A 16,651-nucleotide genomic window follows, 5' to 3' on the forward strand; every position below is an offset into this window, starting at 1 on the left:
CCCACCTGAAGGCCAACAAAAATCTTGTCTCCGCATGAATATCTATCAGAAACCTTGATTCGACATATTATTTTGTGAAAGTGGTATTTTCCGCTATTATTGAGCAATTATACCAAAAGACTGTTCAATTATACCAAAAGACTGTTCAATTGGTAGACTGTTCAATTATACCAAAAGACTGTTCAATTATACCAAAAGACTGTTCAATTGGTAGACCGTTCAATTGGTAGACTGTTCAATTATACCAAATGACTGTTCAATTATACCAAAAGACTGTTCAATTATACCAAAAGACTGTTCAATTGGAAGACTGTTCAATTTTACCAAAAGACTGTTCAATTATACCAAAAGACTGTTCAATTATACCAAAAGACTGTTCAATTGGTAGACTGTTCAATTTTACCAAAAGACTGTTCAATTATACCAAAAGACTGTTCAATTGGTAGACTGTTTCATTATACCAAAAGACTGTTCAATTATACCAAAAGACTTCAATTATACCAAAAGACTGTTCAATTGGCAGACTGTTCAATTGGTAGACTGTTCAATTATACCAAAAGACTGTTCAATTATACCAAAAGACTGTTCAATTGGTAGACTGTTTCATTATACCAAAAGACTGTTCAATTGGTAGACTGTTCAATTGGTAGACTGTTCAATTATACCAAAAGACTGTTCAATTATACCAAAAGACTGTTCAATTGGTAGACTGTTCAATTTTACCAAAAGACTGTTCAATTATACCAAAAGACTGTTCAATTGGTAGACTGTTTCATTATACCAAAAGACTGTTCAATTATACCAAAAGACTTCAATTATACCAAAAGACTGTTCAATTGGCAGACTGTTCAATTATACCAAAAGACTGTTCAATTATACCAAAAGACTGTTCAATTGGTAGACTGTTCAATTATACCAAAAGACTGTTCAATTGGTAGACTGTTCAAATTATACCAAAAGCAGTAGAGTTTGCAACTATGTGTTCTGATGCATTACCGGCAAAGGAGATGGGAGTGCCACATCTCAGAGCACACCGCCATTCAGAAAAGGAAGTAAAGATGGCTTTCCCATCTATATTTAGGTTTAGGGTTTGTACATGCTGAATAAGAGTATCACACAGTGTGCAGGTATCAAGGATAAATTATTCTGGGGTTCAGCTATGAAACTACTACCTTCAGTATGTACAAGCACTGGGACGTGATGGTGGCACAAGTCCTTTATTGTGCTTTAATTATCTTGTGTTGCATTATCAAGGACCGCTGTACAACCAAAACATATCTTGGGCAAAATCATTATCTGTGATGTGCAAGTGTGTCATTTCATGGACTTTGCGCACATTGTCAAGTGAAAGTGTTGCACAATTCCAACAAAGGCCACATTTTAATGATTTTTACTGTTTGTTTCTGTCACACTCTTCAACTTTTATATTGCAGAAAAAAATACACATTACAACATGTCATCGTTCAATGAGTCAGTGGGCCTGGGATACCTGAAAACCAGCGCCATCGAGTTTGTGAAGTACCCTTTCCACCGCCACTGGAGAAGCCTCCGATCAAATTCAAATGTTAATGAACTGTGCTGCTGGTCTTGCAGTTTAAATATAATCATCATTAATTTGTATTACCATTACATCTCTGACATGATGATGCTTTAAAATACACAACACCTACTCATTCACTATACAGTATATTGTTTTTGTATAGGATGACAACCTAGATTACATTCGCCATATGCAAGATCCATGACCTCCTTATTATTCATCTTTCTAATGCAGCACATGGCTGCGGATAGCGTAATTTGCTGGGGGCATAGCTGTGCCTCTGATGCAGTGCCCTGAGTATGTTAGAGCAGCAATTTGTAATTTGACCAGGGTGCCAACAATAGCTCACCTACTCTCTGTGAAGGACACAGTGAGATCTTTGACATCCAACAACTAATGCTGGCAGATGGGACACCCAGGTAGACATCCTTCTATAACGGACGGCGTACCCATTGATGTATCGCCCTGCCTGCTATTCATTTATGTGACAGCTTATAGCTCGGTGGAATAACAAGGAATTCGGCCCATCATTCCTGCATGGCACCAACACCAGATACTATCACTCATCCACATGCAACCTACCTACAGGTCCTGCCAATATCCCTGAACCCCTCTATATACAATGCTTCCCAGTACCTATCTAATTCCAATTTACACTTATCTACTCCTTGTGTGCCACTACCTTTGTAGGATAACCATGCCATGCATTAACTACTCTCTGATTGAAAGACACCCTGCCATATTACTGTCTTAACTCCCCTCTACTTTACTCTCAGGCTATGGCTTCTGGTCCTGTCACTGTCTATTCCACTAAAAAACTATTTTGCACTTATTTTCTCTGCACCCTTCATTATCTTAAACATCTCGATTACATCCCCTCGTAGTCGCCTCCTTTTTGATGTATAAATCCTCTCTCCTGTCGCTCCTCCTAGCTTAGTCTATCTAGCCCCTGGATCAAACTAGTAGACCTATGCTGAAGCTATGGCCTTTCTTGGAGGTGGTGACCAGAACAGATTCAAATTCAAGCTAGACAGCTCAGAGGAGAATCTTATTGCCTCCTGTTTTGATTAATAGGAGTGTCAGTCCTTACTGTTAATAACAGGTTAGAAAAAACATTTTTGGTTCATGACATAATTTTACCCTTCAAAAAAAACATACATTTAGAGCTCACATTTAAACAATACTTTACATGAGAATACGCAAAAGTATTTTTGAGCCCTTTTAAAGTTTCTAACCCACTGTAATATCTTTCTTACCTTTTCGCAACATTTTATTTTGACCCAAAACATTAGACACATTGGATTAGTCTCAAACATGTAGTCAAGTAACGTGACATCATTGCATAGCACATCAATGCAGTGAGTGTCATTGTGTTTTGCCTTGAAGATGTCCAGAATTGTCAGATCAAATCTTGGAAATATATGTGTGCTAAAAAGATCATCCCATAAGTTACGCCGGGGGTGATGAGCCTCGTTCATTCCCGAAGAGACGGTATGCTCCAAATCATGAACAGCTATTTAATTTTTATTTTTGTGGTGGCTTAGATATGATGAACACAGTTCAGATGTGGTTTACAAAAATTAATTTAAAAAAAAAATCGTTTTAACTGAATTTTTAATTAAATTATTTATTTATTTATCTATTTCATTTTTTAAAAATATAGCATTTTTTTGTATAGATTCAGTAACTTTCCTGACAACCTTCACACCACATCCAGCTACAACAAGCGCCAGCTTAGCCGTATCTACCCGAAAGGGGGTCGCGTCGACTCCAGCAACTTCTTGCCCCAGATCTTTTGGAATGCAGGCTGCCAGATGGTTGCCCTCAACTTTCAAACCTCAGGTTCGAATCTCACAGGTTTCACTTTATTTCATGCCTTGTCTTGCAGCATCTGATAAAAACCTAGAAACTTACTCCACATGTGATGAATGCTTTCTGTCTGCAGATCTGGCGATGCAGCTGAACCAGGGACGGTTTGAGTACAATGATTCTTGTGGGTAAGCAGTGGAATGAATTGCGAGAGCAACAGGGGGAGTCGGGTTATTATCCTTATTATTATTGCCAATTATTATTACTATCACGATTGTTTATATTATTATTATTTTGTAATAATGTTAATGTTATTATATTAGAATCTCAGAATGGTATCTGGACATCGCTATGTAGCATCATTGTCCAGAGGTGGTTGGCTTCCATGCTTCCTGTGAGGCCTACTCTGTTAGATTTTGCCTCTTGTGTTCCTTGTCGAATTGTATTTTAAATTTCTGTGGGGTGGTTTGATTTGTTGTTTCTGGGGGGATGTCATTATTAGATCAGGTCATTGAAAGGATGAGACTGTGCATGACATTTTCATAAGCCTGGTGCTGGATTAATGGTGAAGGTAGCTGGCTTAAGATCTTAGGGCCCTGACTTTGAGCCCCTGCTGTGCAGGTGGGTTGACTCAGATTATCATCCTTCTGGGGTCGACAAAATGAGTACCAGCTTACTGGGGTAATAAGGTGTGGTGACCATTCCAGGATTGTATTCCTTATAGACAATGGAACTGTTTTAGCAGCCCTATGCTCTTTATGGCATGAAAAGAATGGTTTTTATTACAGCATTATACTACACTACATGGCCAAAAGTATGCGGACACCCCTTCTAATTAGTGGATTCGGCTGTTTCAGCTACACCCATTGCTGTCAGGTATATATATATATATACATATATATATATATATATATATATATATATATATATATATATATATATATATATATATATATATATATATATTGTGGTTTTTAGAACCCTCCACTTTGTAAATATCTGTAATATTCCTTTATAAATAATCCCCTGTAAATATTCCCATTTTTGGTGTAAAGGTCAAAGGTCGCACCCTAGTTAGGCCATGAGCAACACGTAGCACACCATAGGCTTCTCCTTTAGTTATTTCATTAGTATGTGTTTCAGGTAAGGATCTGTTCCCAATAGTTGAATCTGCGTTGTATTAATTAAATAAGAGTAGGCCCCCTTGTCAATTCATATTGCGGCGTAGCCTTCCTCCAAATTGTGTTCCTTGGCTTGCCAGTAGCATTCGCTGCCTGGCTCAGCCACCATTGAACACGAGGTCAGGCTTGGAGAAGAAGGGGGCGGCGCGGCAAGAACTGGTGCTGGATATATATATATAATCAAGCATACAGCCATGCAATCTCCATAGACAAACATTGGCAGCAGAGTGGGCCGTACTGAAGAGCCCAGTGACTTTCAACGTGGCACTGTCATAGGATGCCACCTTTCCAGCAAGTCAGTTCATCAAATTTCTGCCCTGCTAGAGCTGCCCCGGTCAACTGTAAGTGCTGTTATTGTGAAGTGGAAATGTCTCGGGGCAACAACAGCTCAGCCGCGAAATGGTAGGCCACACAAGCTCACAGAGCGGGACCGCCGAGTACTAAAGCATGTAGCACGTAAAAATCGTCTGTCCTCGGTTGCAACACTCACTACCGAGCTCCAAATTTCCTCTGGAAGCAACGTCAGAACAACCTCTGGGGCTGTTTTTCATGGTTCGGGCTAGGCCCCTTTGTTCCAGTGAAGGGGAACCTTAATGCTACAGCATACAATGACATTCTAGACGATTGAGTGCTTCCAACTTTGTGGCAACAGTTTGGGGAAGGCCCTTTCCTGTTTCAGAATGACAATGTCCTCGTGCACAAAGCGAAGTCCATACAGAAATGGTTTGTCGAGATTGGTGTGGAAGTACTTGACTGGCCTGCACAGAGCCTTGACCCCAACCCCATCAAACACCTTTGGGATGAATTGGAATGCCATCTGCGAGCCAGGCCTAATCGCCCAACATCAGTGCCCGACCTCACTGATGCTCTTGTGGTTGAATAGAAGCAAATCCCCACAACAATGTTCCAACATCTAGTGGAAAGCCTTCCCAGAATATGGGAAGCTGTTATAGCAGCAAAGGGGGGGGACCAGCTCCATATTAATGCCCATTATTTTGGAATGAGATGTTCGACGAGCACATGGGGGTGTGATGTTCGGGTGTCCACATACTTTTGGCCATGTAGTGTATGTTAGATCAGCTATATCCCTTGATGAACATCATAAGACTTGCTATTCTAAATTCTCTATTACAAAATTGACTTCCGTATGTTTGGCGGGGGCAATATCGCATACCACACTTACTAAATACCTTTATTAACTAAAGGGCAAGCTATCGGCCTACCTAGAGGCCTAGAAATTCAAGTCAGCTTGGGACCGTTGGTCTGTGGGAGACGCAATAAGCATATAATGCCTCACAAGCATCAGGTTTCCTCACTTTCACTTTAGTGTTAAACAGCAGTAGCAACTGTTTGAAAAGGTAATCATACGTTTGTGGCTTGTAATGATTTTTACTTCCAGTAGGGGTGCCCCCATGAAACGGCACAATAAGCTATTTATACACGTTAACACGGTGTTTGTCCAAAGTGGAAAAACCAACCCCTTATGGAGGGGGAATATTGTTTTGTAATAACATTAATAATTATGTATGCTATTGTGGGGTATACCCCAAAGAGCAATGGTTCTTAACCTTTTTAAAGGCGCCGAACCCTAATGAAACCCACCGAACACTCGCGGAACCCCTCAAATTTGACCAAAAAATTAAGAAGAATTGCATCTTAATGCGTTTTCTGTTCTTCTTTTCGGGAGGCGATCTGTGAAATGCGTGGTTTTGTTTTGGCAAGGGCCACCCTCAAATCATTTTCGCATGCAAGCCTGCTCCTTTCCTTTTTTTTCTGTCTTTTTTTCTTTTTTTTTGTATACAAGATCGAGGCTCGTGAAAGAGCTAACATTAATCACACAAAAAGACAAACCGACACACAAAACACAAAAAAAACAAGGGGAGCGGCAGACAAGATGGGGAGAGAGGGGGAAGGACACAAACACAACATTTGAGAGCAGGGACATCGGGAGGACTTGGGGGGAGGTGGGAGAGGAATAAAACATATGAACACTGCAAGGACTCTGGCGTGAATTACCGGGGGTAGAAAAGATCAAGGTTTTCGATGGGGGAAGATAAGAGATGGTGGTGAACAGCTGTTTTAAAGACCTGGAGGGAGGAGTGGGATTGAAGGGAGTGGGGGAGTTTGTTCCAGAGGCGGGAGAAAAGGGGAATGAAAGAGTGAAGGTGAGCAGAGAGCCTAGACTTTGGCAGTTTAACCATAAGAGGGTTGCAGGCAGATCTTGTGCGACCTGAAGGAATATTGGGGGGACAGAGCACAGAGAGAGCTGGGGGAGCAAGGCCGGAGAGGAGTCGGTAGAAGACAGAAAGTCTTCTAGTGGCCAAAAGTATGCGTGGACATTAAAACATTCCTTTGTTTTAATGTCCACCAGTTTCGAAAACGCATGCTCGCAGAGATACGTTGTAACGAATGGCGTGAGGATCTCAAGGGCAATTTTAGCGATGTGAGGATACCCTTCCATTTGGCGGCACCAAAATGTTGAGAGCGTTGTTGTACCGAAGAGTTGTTGTTGAGTCTGGCTCTGCTGAAGTTCGATGAGGTCGTCAAGGTATTGGTCGTTGATATCTGCCGTTGCAACGTCAAAACTAAACGGCTGCTGCACCCATGCTGGGTATTGCTCTTGGTCGGGGAAGTAGCCGTCGAATGACTTTCCCAGCTCATCCAAGTGCGTGGCAATCGCTTGCTTCAGCTCCCCTGGTACAGCAGTGCCTCCAACTTCAGACTCATCTTCGATCCCGCTCACGCACTCGTCCAGTAGCGAAAAGTTTGCGAAGTTGTCGTTCTCTGTTCACTGCCTCCACAACGGTAACTTCTTTCGGAAAGCGCTCAGCTTTTCTTCAGATTCGATGACATTCACTCCATCGCCCTGCATCTGGCAATTGAGATGATTGAGTGCGTCGAAGATGTCAGCCAAGTACGCCAAGGCGAGGATGAACTCTGACTCTTGGAAGTGCGTTGCATGGCAATGCTGGTGTTTTCGCAAAAACAGGGCTAATTCTACACGCAAGGCAAAACACGGCTCACTACCTTCCCTTGTGATAACCATCGAACGTTAGAGTTGTAGAGAAGGACTTCGAATTCAGAGCCGATTTCATTGCACAGCTCTTTGAAGATGCGATGATTCAGAGCACGGCTTCGCACGTAATTCAGTTTCAACGACGATTTTCAGAACATTGGCCAGTTTTGGAGGCAGGGTTTTTGATGCCAGCGCGTGTCTGTGCAGGACGCAGTGCATGATGATGATGTGTGGTGCATCGGCCTTCACCAGTGCTCCCAAACCGGAGTTGCATCCCAGCATGGCTGGAACTCGGTCCGAGCAAACTGCAGACCCCATGTTCCACGAGAGGTCGTTGCTTCTGAAGAAGTCGTCCACAAGCTTCTTCACGTCAGCTGCCTTCGTCGTCGTTGTGAGGGGCTTGCAGAACAGAAAGTCTTCCTTGATCTTGTCTCCTTTGACATCACGCACAAATAAGATGAGCTGGCTCAAATTCGAAACGTTTGTGATCTCGTCGAGTTGAAGGCTGAATTCCGTCGGGCTCGCGACTAAATCTGCAACTACCTGGGCGAGGATGTCGTCGCTCATGTTGTCGATTCTGCATCTGATGGTGTCAATTGAGAGTGGAACGAGAGACAACTTGTTTTCAGCAGCTTTTCCCACAGCATGATTTTGACCATCTTCGACGCGGCCAGTTTGATGAGTGTCTCGCCAATGGTGTGCGGTTTGCCCTGCTTTGCGATCAGGTATGCAACTTCATACGACGCGGTGAGGATCGGTTTGTCAATTGGAACGAAGCCGAGAGTGGGCAACGTAGCACTTGCGTCGAATCGGACTCTCTTCAATTTGAATTCATCCAGCGTTGCGTCTTTGTACTGCCCCTCGCCGCTCAGTTTTTTGAAGTGTTCCCGTAGTTTTGCTGGTGCTAGGCTGGAGTTGCTCAACTTGACATTGCAAAGCATGCATTGAGGACGCTGACTTCCGTCCCGTTCCGTCAAACACGTGAACCCGTACCGCACGTAATCCTCCGAACACTTCCTTTTTTTGCTCGACATACTGCAAAAAAATTAAAAAAGGAACAAACTGATCTTAATTGAGTTCGGGCAAATAATTATATGGCAAAAATTAAAAAAGGAACATGCTTAAATATAATCAGTACCCCTCTGAAAACTGAGAAATTTTAACGAAGAAAACATAACTTATAGTTACGATGACGGGATTTATTATCTACTCAACTCTATGTCACCTCAATCCCATTATAATATTACATAGAAAACTGTGAATTGTTAGTTTTGAATTGCGACCAAAGGAGTTATATCACCTCCACCTAATTTTCTGAGTAATTCAATCATATTTTATAATCACCATCCACTTTTGAGTTTAATATAACTCTGAACCCACCCTGCATATCCACAAACATTTCCAACTTACTTTTCAATTAATCAGTAACTCCAAAGTAAGGCGCGACCAATGACGCACGGCACACGGCAAGCTAATCGAGGCTATTCTCTGGAATTTCGGAACACCTGCAAAGTCCAAAATCCAGTAAGTAAGTTAGCAGGTAAGCACCATCAACAGAATAATTAGCAAGTTGCTCATTGATTCAACTTACTGCAGTCAGTGTGAAACAACTTATCTTCAACACAGACCAGAGAAACCATGAATGGGATGGGAATACAATTACAAATAACATTTCCATTCGTTCGTAACATACATAGCAAAATAATAATAATATTAATAATAAGCGTAATTACACATAGATTCAAAATTGATACAAAACTAAAAAATATATAATTTTAAAAAATTGGAATGCGTTTCGGAGGACCTCCGCCGAACCCCTGAGACTGGCTCACTGAACCCCTGGGGTTTGGTCGAACTCAGGTTAAGAACCACGGCCTTCGAGGCTGGGTGGTTCATAATTCACTGTCACGTTACCAATGGGATTATTGACGGTATGGGTGTTGCGTGTGCTCGGTTATTGGAGCCATGCCCCTTTAAGAGGATCGGGTGGAAGTGATGGGGGGTTTATTTAGAGGAGTTCCTGTTTGGTTGCGAGGTTTGTTGGAATAAAGGAGCCTTGAGCTATTCAAGAAGTTTCAGCCTTTTGTTGCCTGTAACTCCTACACTATTATCATTATTGTCGTTATTACGTTTGTTATTAGAAGCGGCCTTGGGAAAACGTGGTAAGTCTTCACAGGGCATTTGTCCAAGGAAGAAAAAAACATTTGGGGAGGGGGAAAACGCCATAATAAGCTATTTATGCACCTTAAAACGGATTTCGGCCAGGGCGGAAAACCTCCTTGGAGATATGAGGGGGGGGGGGGGGGGAGGGGCAGATAAAGTCGCTACAACCTTCGTCGTGTGACCGTTAATCCCCGTGTCATGTTTCAGTCAGATTGGATAATTAACGACCGAATGTATCAGGGTCAGACAGACAGACATTCACCAGATTGCGTATTTTAGTATGATGATGATGACGAGTACACCCGATTACTACAGGAGCGGCAGGGGGAGTCATGTTATTATCGTTATTATTATTGCCAATTATTACTATTACTTATGTTAAATTAGGTCAATGAAAGGATCAGACCGTGCATGACATTATAACATCTTGGATCATGTCATTGAAAGGATTATACCATGCATGACATTATAACATGTTAGATCAGGTCGTTGAAAGGATCAGACCATGCATGACATAATAACATGTTAGATCAGGTCATTGAAAGGATCAGAACATGCATGACATTATAACATGTTAGATCAGGTCATTGAAAGGATCACACCGTACACGACATTATAACATGTGAGATCAGGTCATTGAAAGGATCAGAACATGCATGACATTATATCATGTTAGATCAGGTCATTGAAAGGATCAGACCGTGCAATGTTTTATAACATGTTCGATCCAGTCATTGAAAGGATCAGAACATGCATGACATTATATCATGTTAGATCAGGTCATTGAAAGGATCAGACCGTACACAACATGAAACATGCTAGATCAGGTTATTGAAAGGATCAGACCGTACATTAAATTATAACATGTTAGATCAGGTCATTGAAAGGATCAGAACATGTATGACATTATAACATGTCAGATTAGGTTATTGAAAGGATCACACTGCACATGACATGATAACATGTTAGATCAGGTCATTGAAAAGATCAGACCATACACAACATTACAACATGTTAGATCAGGTAATTTAAAGGATCAGAACATACATGACATAACATGTTAGATCAGGTCATTGAAAGGATCAGACCCTGCATGACATAATGACATGTTAGATCAGGTAATTTAAAGGATCAGAACATACATGACATTATAACATGTTAGATCAGGTCATTGAAAGGATCAGCCCATGCATGACATTATAACATGTTGGATCAGGTCATTGAAAATATATCATTAATATTATGCCATTATCATAAGTGTTATTACTTTTGTAATGAGATGCACCTATGGAAAAACACCACTAAAAACGCCTTGGAAGAACTACGCACGTTTGCAGCAGGAAGGATTGTGTTATTAATCCTTGTGGGGTATATAGACTACAGTAGATCTTTGATCAGGTGCATTCGTCGACGTGATACGCATTGAGTGATGTCTGGATTCTTCCATATTTCTTTATTAATTGCTATAAACAACATTCGCGACTGTTTAAAAAGCTAATCATACGTGTTTGTGGTTTATAATATTTTTACTTCTGGTCGAGACCGTTGGGCTCCCACGAAAACGCCATGATAAGCTATTTATAAACGTTGACTCGACGTTTGTTCAAGGAGGAAAACCTCCTCGGGGAGGTGAGATATGATTAGTATTAATATTGTTTTGTAATAACATTAACAATATGCTATTATCATTAATTTTGTTATTAAAAGCATCTTTGTAAAAACGCCACGATAAAACTAACTTAACATGGATATACACCTCAATACGCATCCCCATTGGCGGCAAGGGCGGTGAAACCCCGTTCAGGGCACAAAACCCCCTTGGGGAGGGGAGCAAATTAATGCGCTACAATCTTCATTATGTAACCCTCAGTTATCCTGTCAAGTTTGGTTGACATTGGATAAGTAATGACGGAATGTATCGCGGTCAAAAAATCATCAGACAGACAGATGCCAAATTGCGTATTTTAGTATGATAATATATCAAAATATAACTCGCATGGTTAATCGTTTTCAACATTCAAGATCAAAATTTTCCATTATGGGCTGGCAAGATAGTTTGGAGGTATGTGAACTCACCCTTGAGCTGTCTAGCCTGGGTACATATCTCTACCTAGCCATAAACTGGTGTTTCATGTGCATGGCAATACGGCAATGTGTCTATCCAATAGACCTGTATCCAATAGGCCTTAGTGATCGATCCATCCGCGAGCACTGGCCATTGGTCATGTTAAAAATCCCCACTCTAATAATAAAATAATATCTGTCACTAAGATTAAGCGACTTATCTCCATTTTTTAAGAGATATTACAATTTCTAAACGAATTAAAATTTCCCGCCACTGTTTAACATCAGGCCTGGTCAACTAGTTCCAAAAGCACTTGAACAGAATCTTCCCCTCCAGCTGATCCCAGATGGTGGGGTAATTTAAAGAAGAAGATGCTCAGGAGTTTCCATTATGCCTAGATGTCCTGAAGTTAACGTGTAACCTTTGATACTGAAACTAATACGAAGAACTGATATTTCACTTATCTAAGCAGCAATGCAACTGTTTCCATTGAGCAGAAGCCTCAATAATGGTCGATTTTTTGAATTGCAAGGTCACGTTCTTATGCATTGATTTCATACACTTCCATGATGGTAGGATTTGTGTGTAATTGATTAATTCTGCTCCTGTCGCCTGCAGGTACTTATTAAAACCAGACTTCATGCGTCGACCTGACCGCACATTCGACCCATTTTCAGAAACACCTGTTGATGGAGTCATCGCTGCAACCTGCTCCGTGCAGGTACAGTACTTCCTTTCCAACAACCTTTCAAGTGCTGGACCATTTGCATTGTGGTGGAAATCACAAGGGAACCATCATTAACAGACATGCCATTCTTCTGATAATGGTTGGATTTCCACTCTTTTGCCTCCAATTTTGGTATTTCATTTGAATTCTGCCTCCACACACCTATTCCCTCTGATACTATGGACCAACCGACTTTGAGGTATTTTTCATGAAAAGGTGATGAAATGTTTTTAATAACCTTTTTTTAAAGGTGCAAAAAATATTTTCTGCTACATTCTGTAATCCCCACTGACATTTCTGTGTTAATTAATTTTTGTATTTGTATTGTCAATTTTCTGAGTATTGTCGGCTCCAGGTTTCCAAAGCATCCTGGCAAGTGTGAACTATGACCCAGCAGCTCTGTTTATACTAGAAAATAATGCTAAATGAAAAATGTGTTTTTAATTAAAGTAATTACATCATGTAACAGGCACATAAGTTTGAATCACTTAATTTGGCCTCTGTGCAGGTAATATCAGGGCAGTTCCTTTCAGACAAGCCTGTGGGCACATACATAGAGGTGGACATGTATGGGTTGCCCACTGACACAATCCGCAAAGAGTTCCGGACGCGCTTGGTGCCCAACAATGGCCTCAACCCCACCTATAACGAGGAGCCATTTGTTTTCCGGAAGGTATGGTACAGCTTCTATGGAGTAAGTTGTCCACCTTTATCATGTCATTTTCACTTTTTTTATCAAGGGCAGCAGGAGACATGGTTTTGCTGTCACTTCTGTGTATCCAGACCATAACTTTGCTTTTATCATTTGAGCTTTGTCATCAAATTTTCAACAAAGCTTTATTATGAGAATATGAAGCCAAATACATTTTTTTGGTCAAAATGTCAAAGGTCAACATCACATGAAATTGTCAATGTTCATGCAATTGACCTGAAATTTTAAGAATTTGCATATTGGGTCACATAATCGATTCACCAATCAAAAGCTCGAAGCCGATTGTTTTTTTTATCAAAAGGTCAAAGATCCATGTTGCATAAAATCATCAATTTTCATCTGATTGATTTGAAATTTTAGCAAAGTTTATATATTGGGTCACTGAAGCTTATCACTTTGAAGGTCAAGGTCACCTAAAATCGTCAATTTTTTTATATATATTTTTAGCTGTTTTCATCATGTGTAGCCTATGGAAGAAGTCCGAATACAATGAGGACGCGGACGAGCTTTACATTTTCTGATGCTTTCGAGTTTGGCATTTATATTAATTTTGAAATGAAACATTATAACATTGTTTTATGCCAGATGCATGTATTAAAAAAGCAACTTTCAATCTTCAAGGCTTTTCAAGAAGATAGTTGCCATTGACAAATGGCGTGGCAAGTCCCAGTTTCCTGTGCCAACGTGTATGCATTTTGCTAGGTCATTCTGCCCGATTTGGCCGTACTGCGCCTGGCAGTGTACGAGGAGAGTGGTCGCCTCGTCGGACAGCGCATGCTGCCCCTTGAGGGCTTACAGGCTGGCAACAGGCACGTATCGCTGCATAGCGAGGCCAACCGACCACTCACGCTGCCCACGCTCTTCTGCAACATCGTATTGAAAACATACGTGCCCGATGGCTTTGGAGGTTTGTTATGGTTTTTTAACAATCTCATTGCTTTTGTTTACAGTCAATACAAAAAGGCTTCTCCCTATGCGTGGAAGCCAAATATGTGAAAGAGTATAGCTGGAATCTTATTGACGAATTTTCAAGTTATCAATACAATTTTTCTGGGAGAGACTTTTCTTTAAAAAATGAAAGCAATCGTAGCCATTTTGGTTAAAGAGGGCAGTGTTTTGGGCCCATGGTGGAGTTAAATCCCCCATTATTAGCATATGTTGTGGTATGAAGCAGCTTGTTATTAGCATACAAATAGGACTTGAAGAGCATATCAGGAGGGAAGACTTATGATAAGCTGCTCTTCAAGTCCAATTTGCAGAACAAGTGTGCCCATGTTCCACATCAAACCTCACCTGGTGAGCGGCATGGTGATAACTATTACTCCAACAACCTATTTCCATGAGCTAAATGGCAGCGCCTTGTTACATTACACAGCCTGTGGCTGAGTTCATTGTGATTGGCAAAACTCACACTTTCACTTGGCCTGAGAAAAAGTGTCCTGGATCCTGGTTTTCCAGCAATGTGTTGAAATATAAAAGTGGATACAATCGAGAGAATGTTTGTTTTAGCCTGTGTTGGTTTTTTTATTCACCATTTTATGTCTTCTTAATCCAATTAATGGTGTTTTTCTAATACAGAGATTGAGGCTCATCAAAAAGCTCGATGACAAAGGTTGAAAATTCTTGCATACTGAAAGTGGTGGAGAACATGGAGACATTTTTTCCAAAGCATTTTCCAAAGAATATCAATGAAAGTAGCAAAGATTGCAGTTTGGCATTAATGACAAATTGAGTTGCCAGGCCGGGTGGAGAGAATAGCAAGATTCAACAAGCATTGGAAGGTAAATCTACAGATAGGAGAAGGAAGGTAGACGAAAGAGTAGAGGTGACTGGATTGCTTACATTGGCGAAGATTCATATGGAGTTGGTCACTGCTTGAACATATAGGAACCTGGAATAGTGGGAAGGAGTCGAGCTCTGTAAAGCTAGAGCAAGGCGGGGATGGGTAAAGGCAAGAATCAATGTTAGAATGTAGACCGAGAGTCCTCAAATCTGCCTATATAGCAATTCGGACACGTTACACTCACTGACTCAGAAATGTATCCGCTGCGAAGTAGTCGCGCACCAAAACGCAATAATGAAACTTTCAATTCCCACGAAACATCCAGTGATCTCCACTTATGAGACAGTGGCAAAAAGACGGGTAAAGAGGTAGTAATGTGACGAAGTTGGAATGCAAATAAAAACAGAGGAGGAAATTGTTGGCATCCACGTAAATGCTCTGCTGAGTGCGGTGAGAAAGGCAGCACCAAGCACCATTGTTGTGACGTCGCTGGTACCCATGAGTGCCCCAGGAAGTGACGACACTTTCCCCAAGCTCAGTGGCTGTGTTTATCTCGTCTAACAGTCCTGTGTTGTGTTTTGTGTATTTCTCTGTATGTCCATGTCTGTGAGACTTGTGTGGCGGCTCCACTACAAGCCTCGGATCCTGTAAAACAAAAGAATGGAAAATAAGAAAAACGAACATAAAAAGAGGCATTGCTCAGGCCTTCACATATGATTAGCAAGCATTGGTCAATCAATAAAGAGGAAGAATGAAGTGATGGACCCTCGTGATCACATCTTCAAAATTGTTCGATTTTTAATGTCATTTGCATACTCAGCCTGTTATTTCAGGCCAGGATTTTGCAAAATGCCATCTTAGCAGTCTGCTTTAAGAAAGCCTTTCTTTTTCCGACAGACTTGGTGGATGCCTTGTCGGACCCGAAGCGCTTCCTGTCACAAGCTGAAAAAAGAGCCAATCAGATGAAGGCCATGGGGATTGAAGCTGTATGTATAATCATTTTTCCCCTTCCAGTCTCTTTCGATGATGCAAATCAAATAAATCATTTGGCAATGGACTCCAGGACGAATGTGCAATACCTCTGAAACGAAATCGGTCTAGTCTAGCCATCTTTGTTAGACAAATGCAAATCACATGACAGTGTTTTCAGAAATCAAGTGACCTTCAATTGGTTATATCAAAGTAACATCGATGCAGATTCATCAGACATCAATATTCCCTTTCATGGCAGTGTGACATCATCGATGTACCCGAATGCACGTGGACACGGCCCGTCAGCGGGCACGGCCAGGGCTCCTGGAACATGTCGAGGTCTTCTGGCTCGTGCATGGAAGGTCGTTCTCCTCCTTGCGTGGCAAATGGCACATCTTCTGGAAGAGTCTGCCGAGGTAAGATCAGCCTGCTATCTCTTTTCTACCAACCCCTTAGCATTAAGGACTGGGTATGGGTTTCCCAATTAATCAAAGGTGCTGTGCAGTTGTGGTGGGACAACTGCACAGCACCTTAGGTGTAATCCATCTTGCATGTAACAGATGCTTTGCGGAATGATATAAACGTCACACCTTGTTCCGAAACTGAAAGGTTTGTTGTCATCCATGTAATGAGCTGGCATTCATCACTGTTAATTTATATTGATGTTGTCAACTGGTAAGTCA

At 41.3% G+C, this 16,651-nt stretch overlaps 1 protein-coding gene across 3 annotated transcripts in view; it reads left to right on the plus strand.

Moving 5' to 3' along the window:
* Window positions 1-16,651, plus strand: part of LOC137426586 (1-phosphatidylinositol 4,5-bisphosphate phosphodiesterase beta-4) — a 305,980-nt gene that overhangs the window by 254,459 nt on the left and 34,870 nt on the right. For all 3 annotated transcript variants that reach the window (XR_013623650.1, XM_068115242.2, XM_068115243.2), the window contains exons 20-27: window positions 1,434-1,518; window positions 3,258-3,382; window positions 3,486-3,537; window positions 12,393-12,495; window positions 13,010-13,174; window positions 13,916-14,120; window positions 15,894-15,982; window positions 16,228-16,384. Coding sequence is in view for 2 of the 3 variants with exons in the window: in XM_068115242.2 (XP_067971343.2) it covers window positions 1,434-1,518; window positions 3,258-3,382; window positions 3,486-3,537; window positions 12,393-12,495; window positions 13,010-13,174; window positions 13,916-14,120; window positions 15,894-15,982; window positions 16,228-16,384 (981 nt within the window). In the remaining variant the exon portion in view is untranslated. The remainder of the gene's footprint in view (window positions 1-1,433; window positions 1,519-3,257; window positions 3,383-3,485; window positions 3,538-12,392; window positions 12,496-13,009; window positions 13,175-13,915; window positions 14,121-15,893; window positions 15,983-16,227; window positions 16,385-16,651) is intronic.

The sequence above is a fragment of the Myxine glutinosa genome, chromosome 5 (assembly GCF_964187855.1).
Source record: "Myxine glutinosa chromosome 5, kmMyxGlut1.1, whole genome shotgun sequence".
Taxonomy (NCBI): Eukaryota; Metazoa; Chordata; class Myxini; order Myxiniformes; family Myxinidae; genus Myxine; species Myxine glutinosa.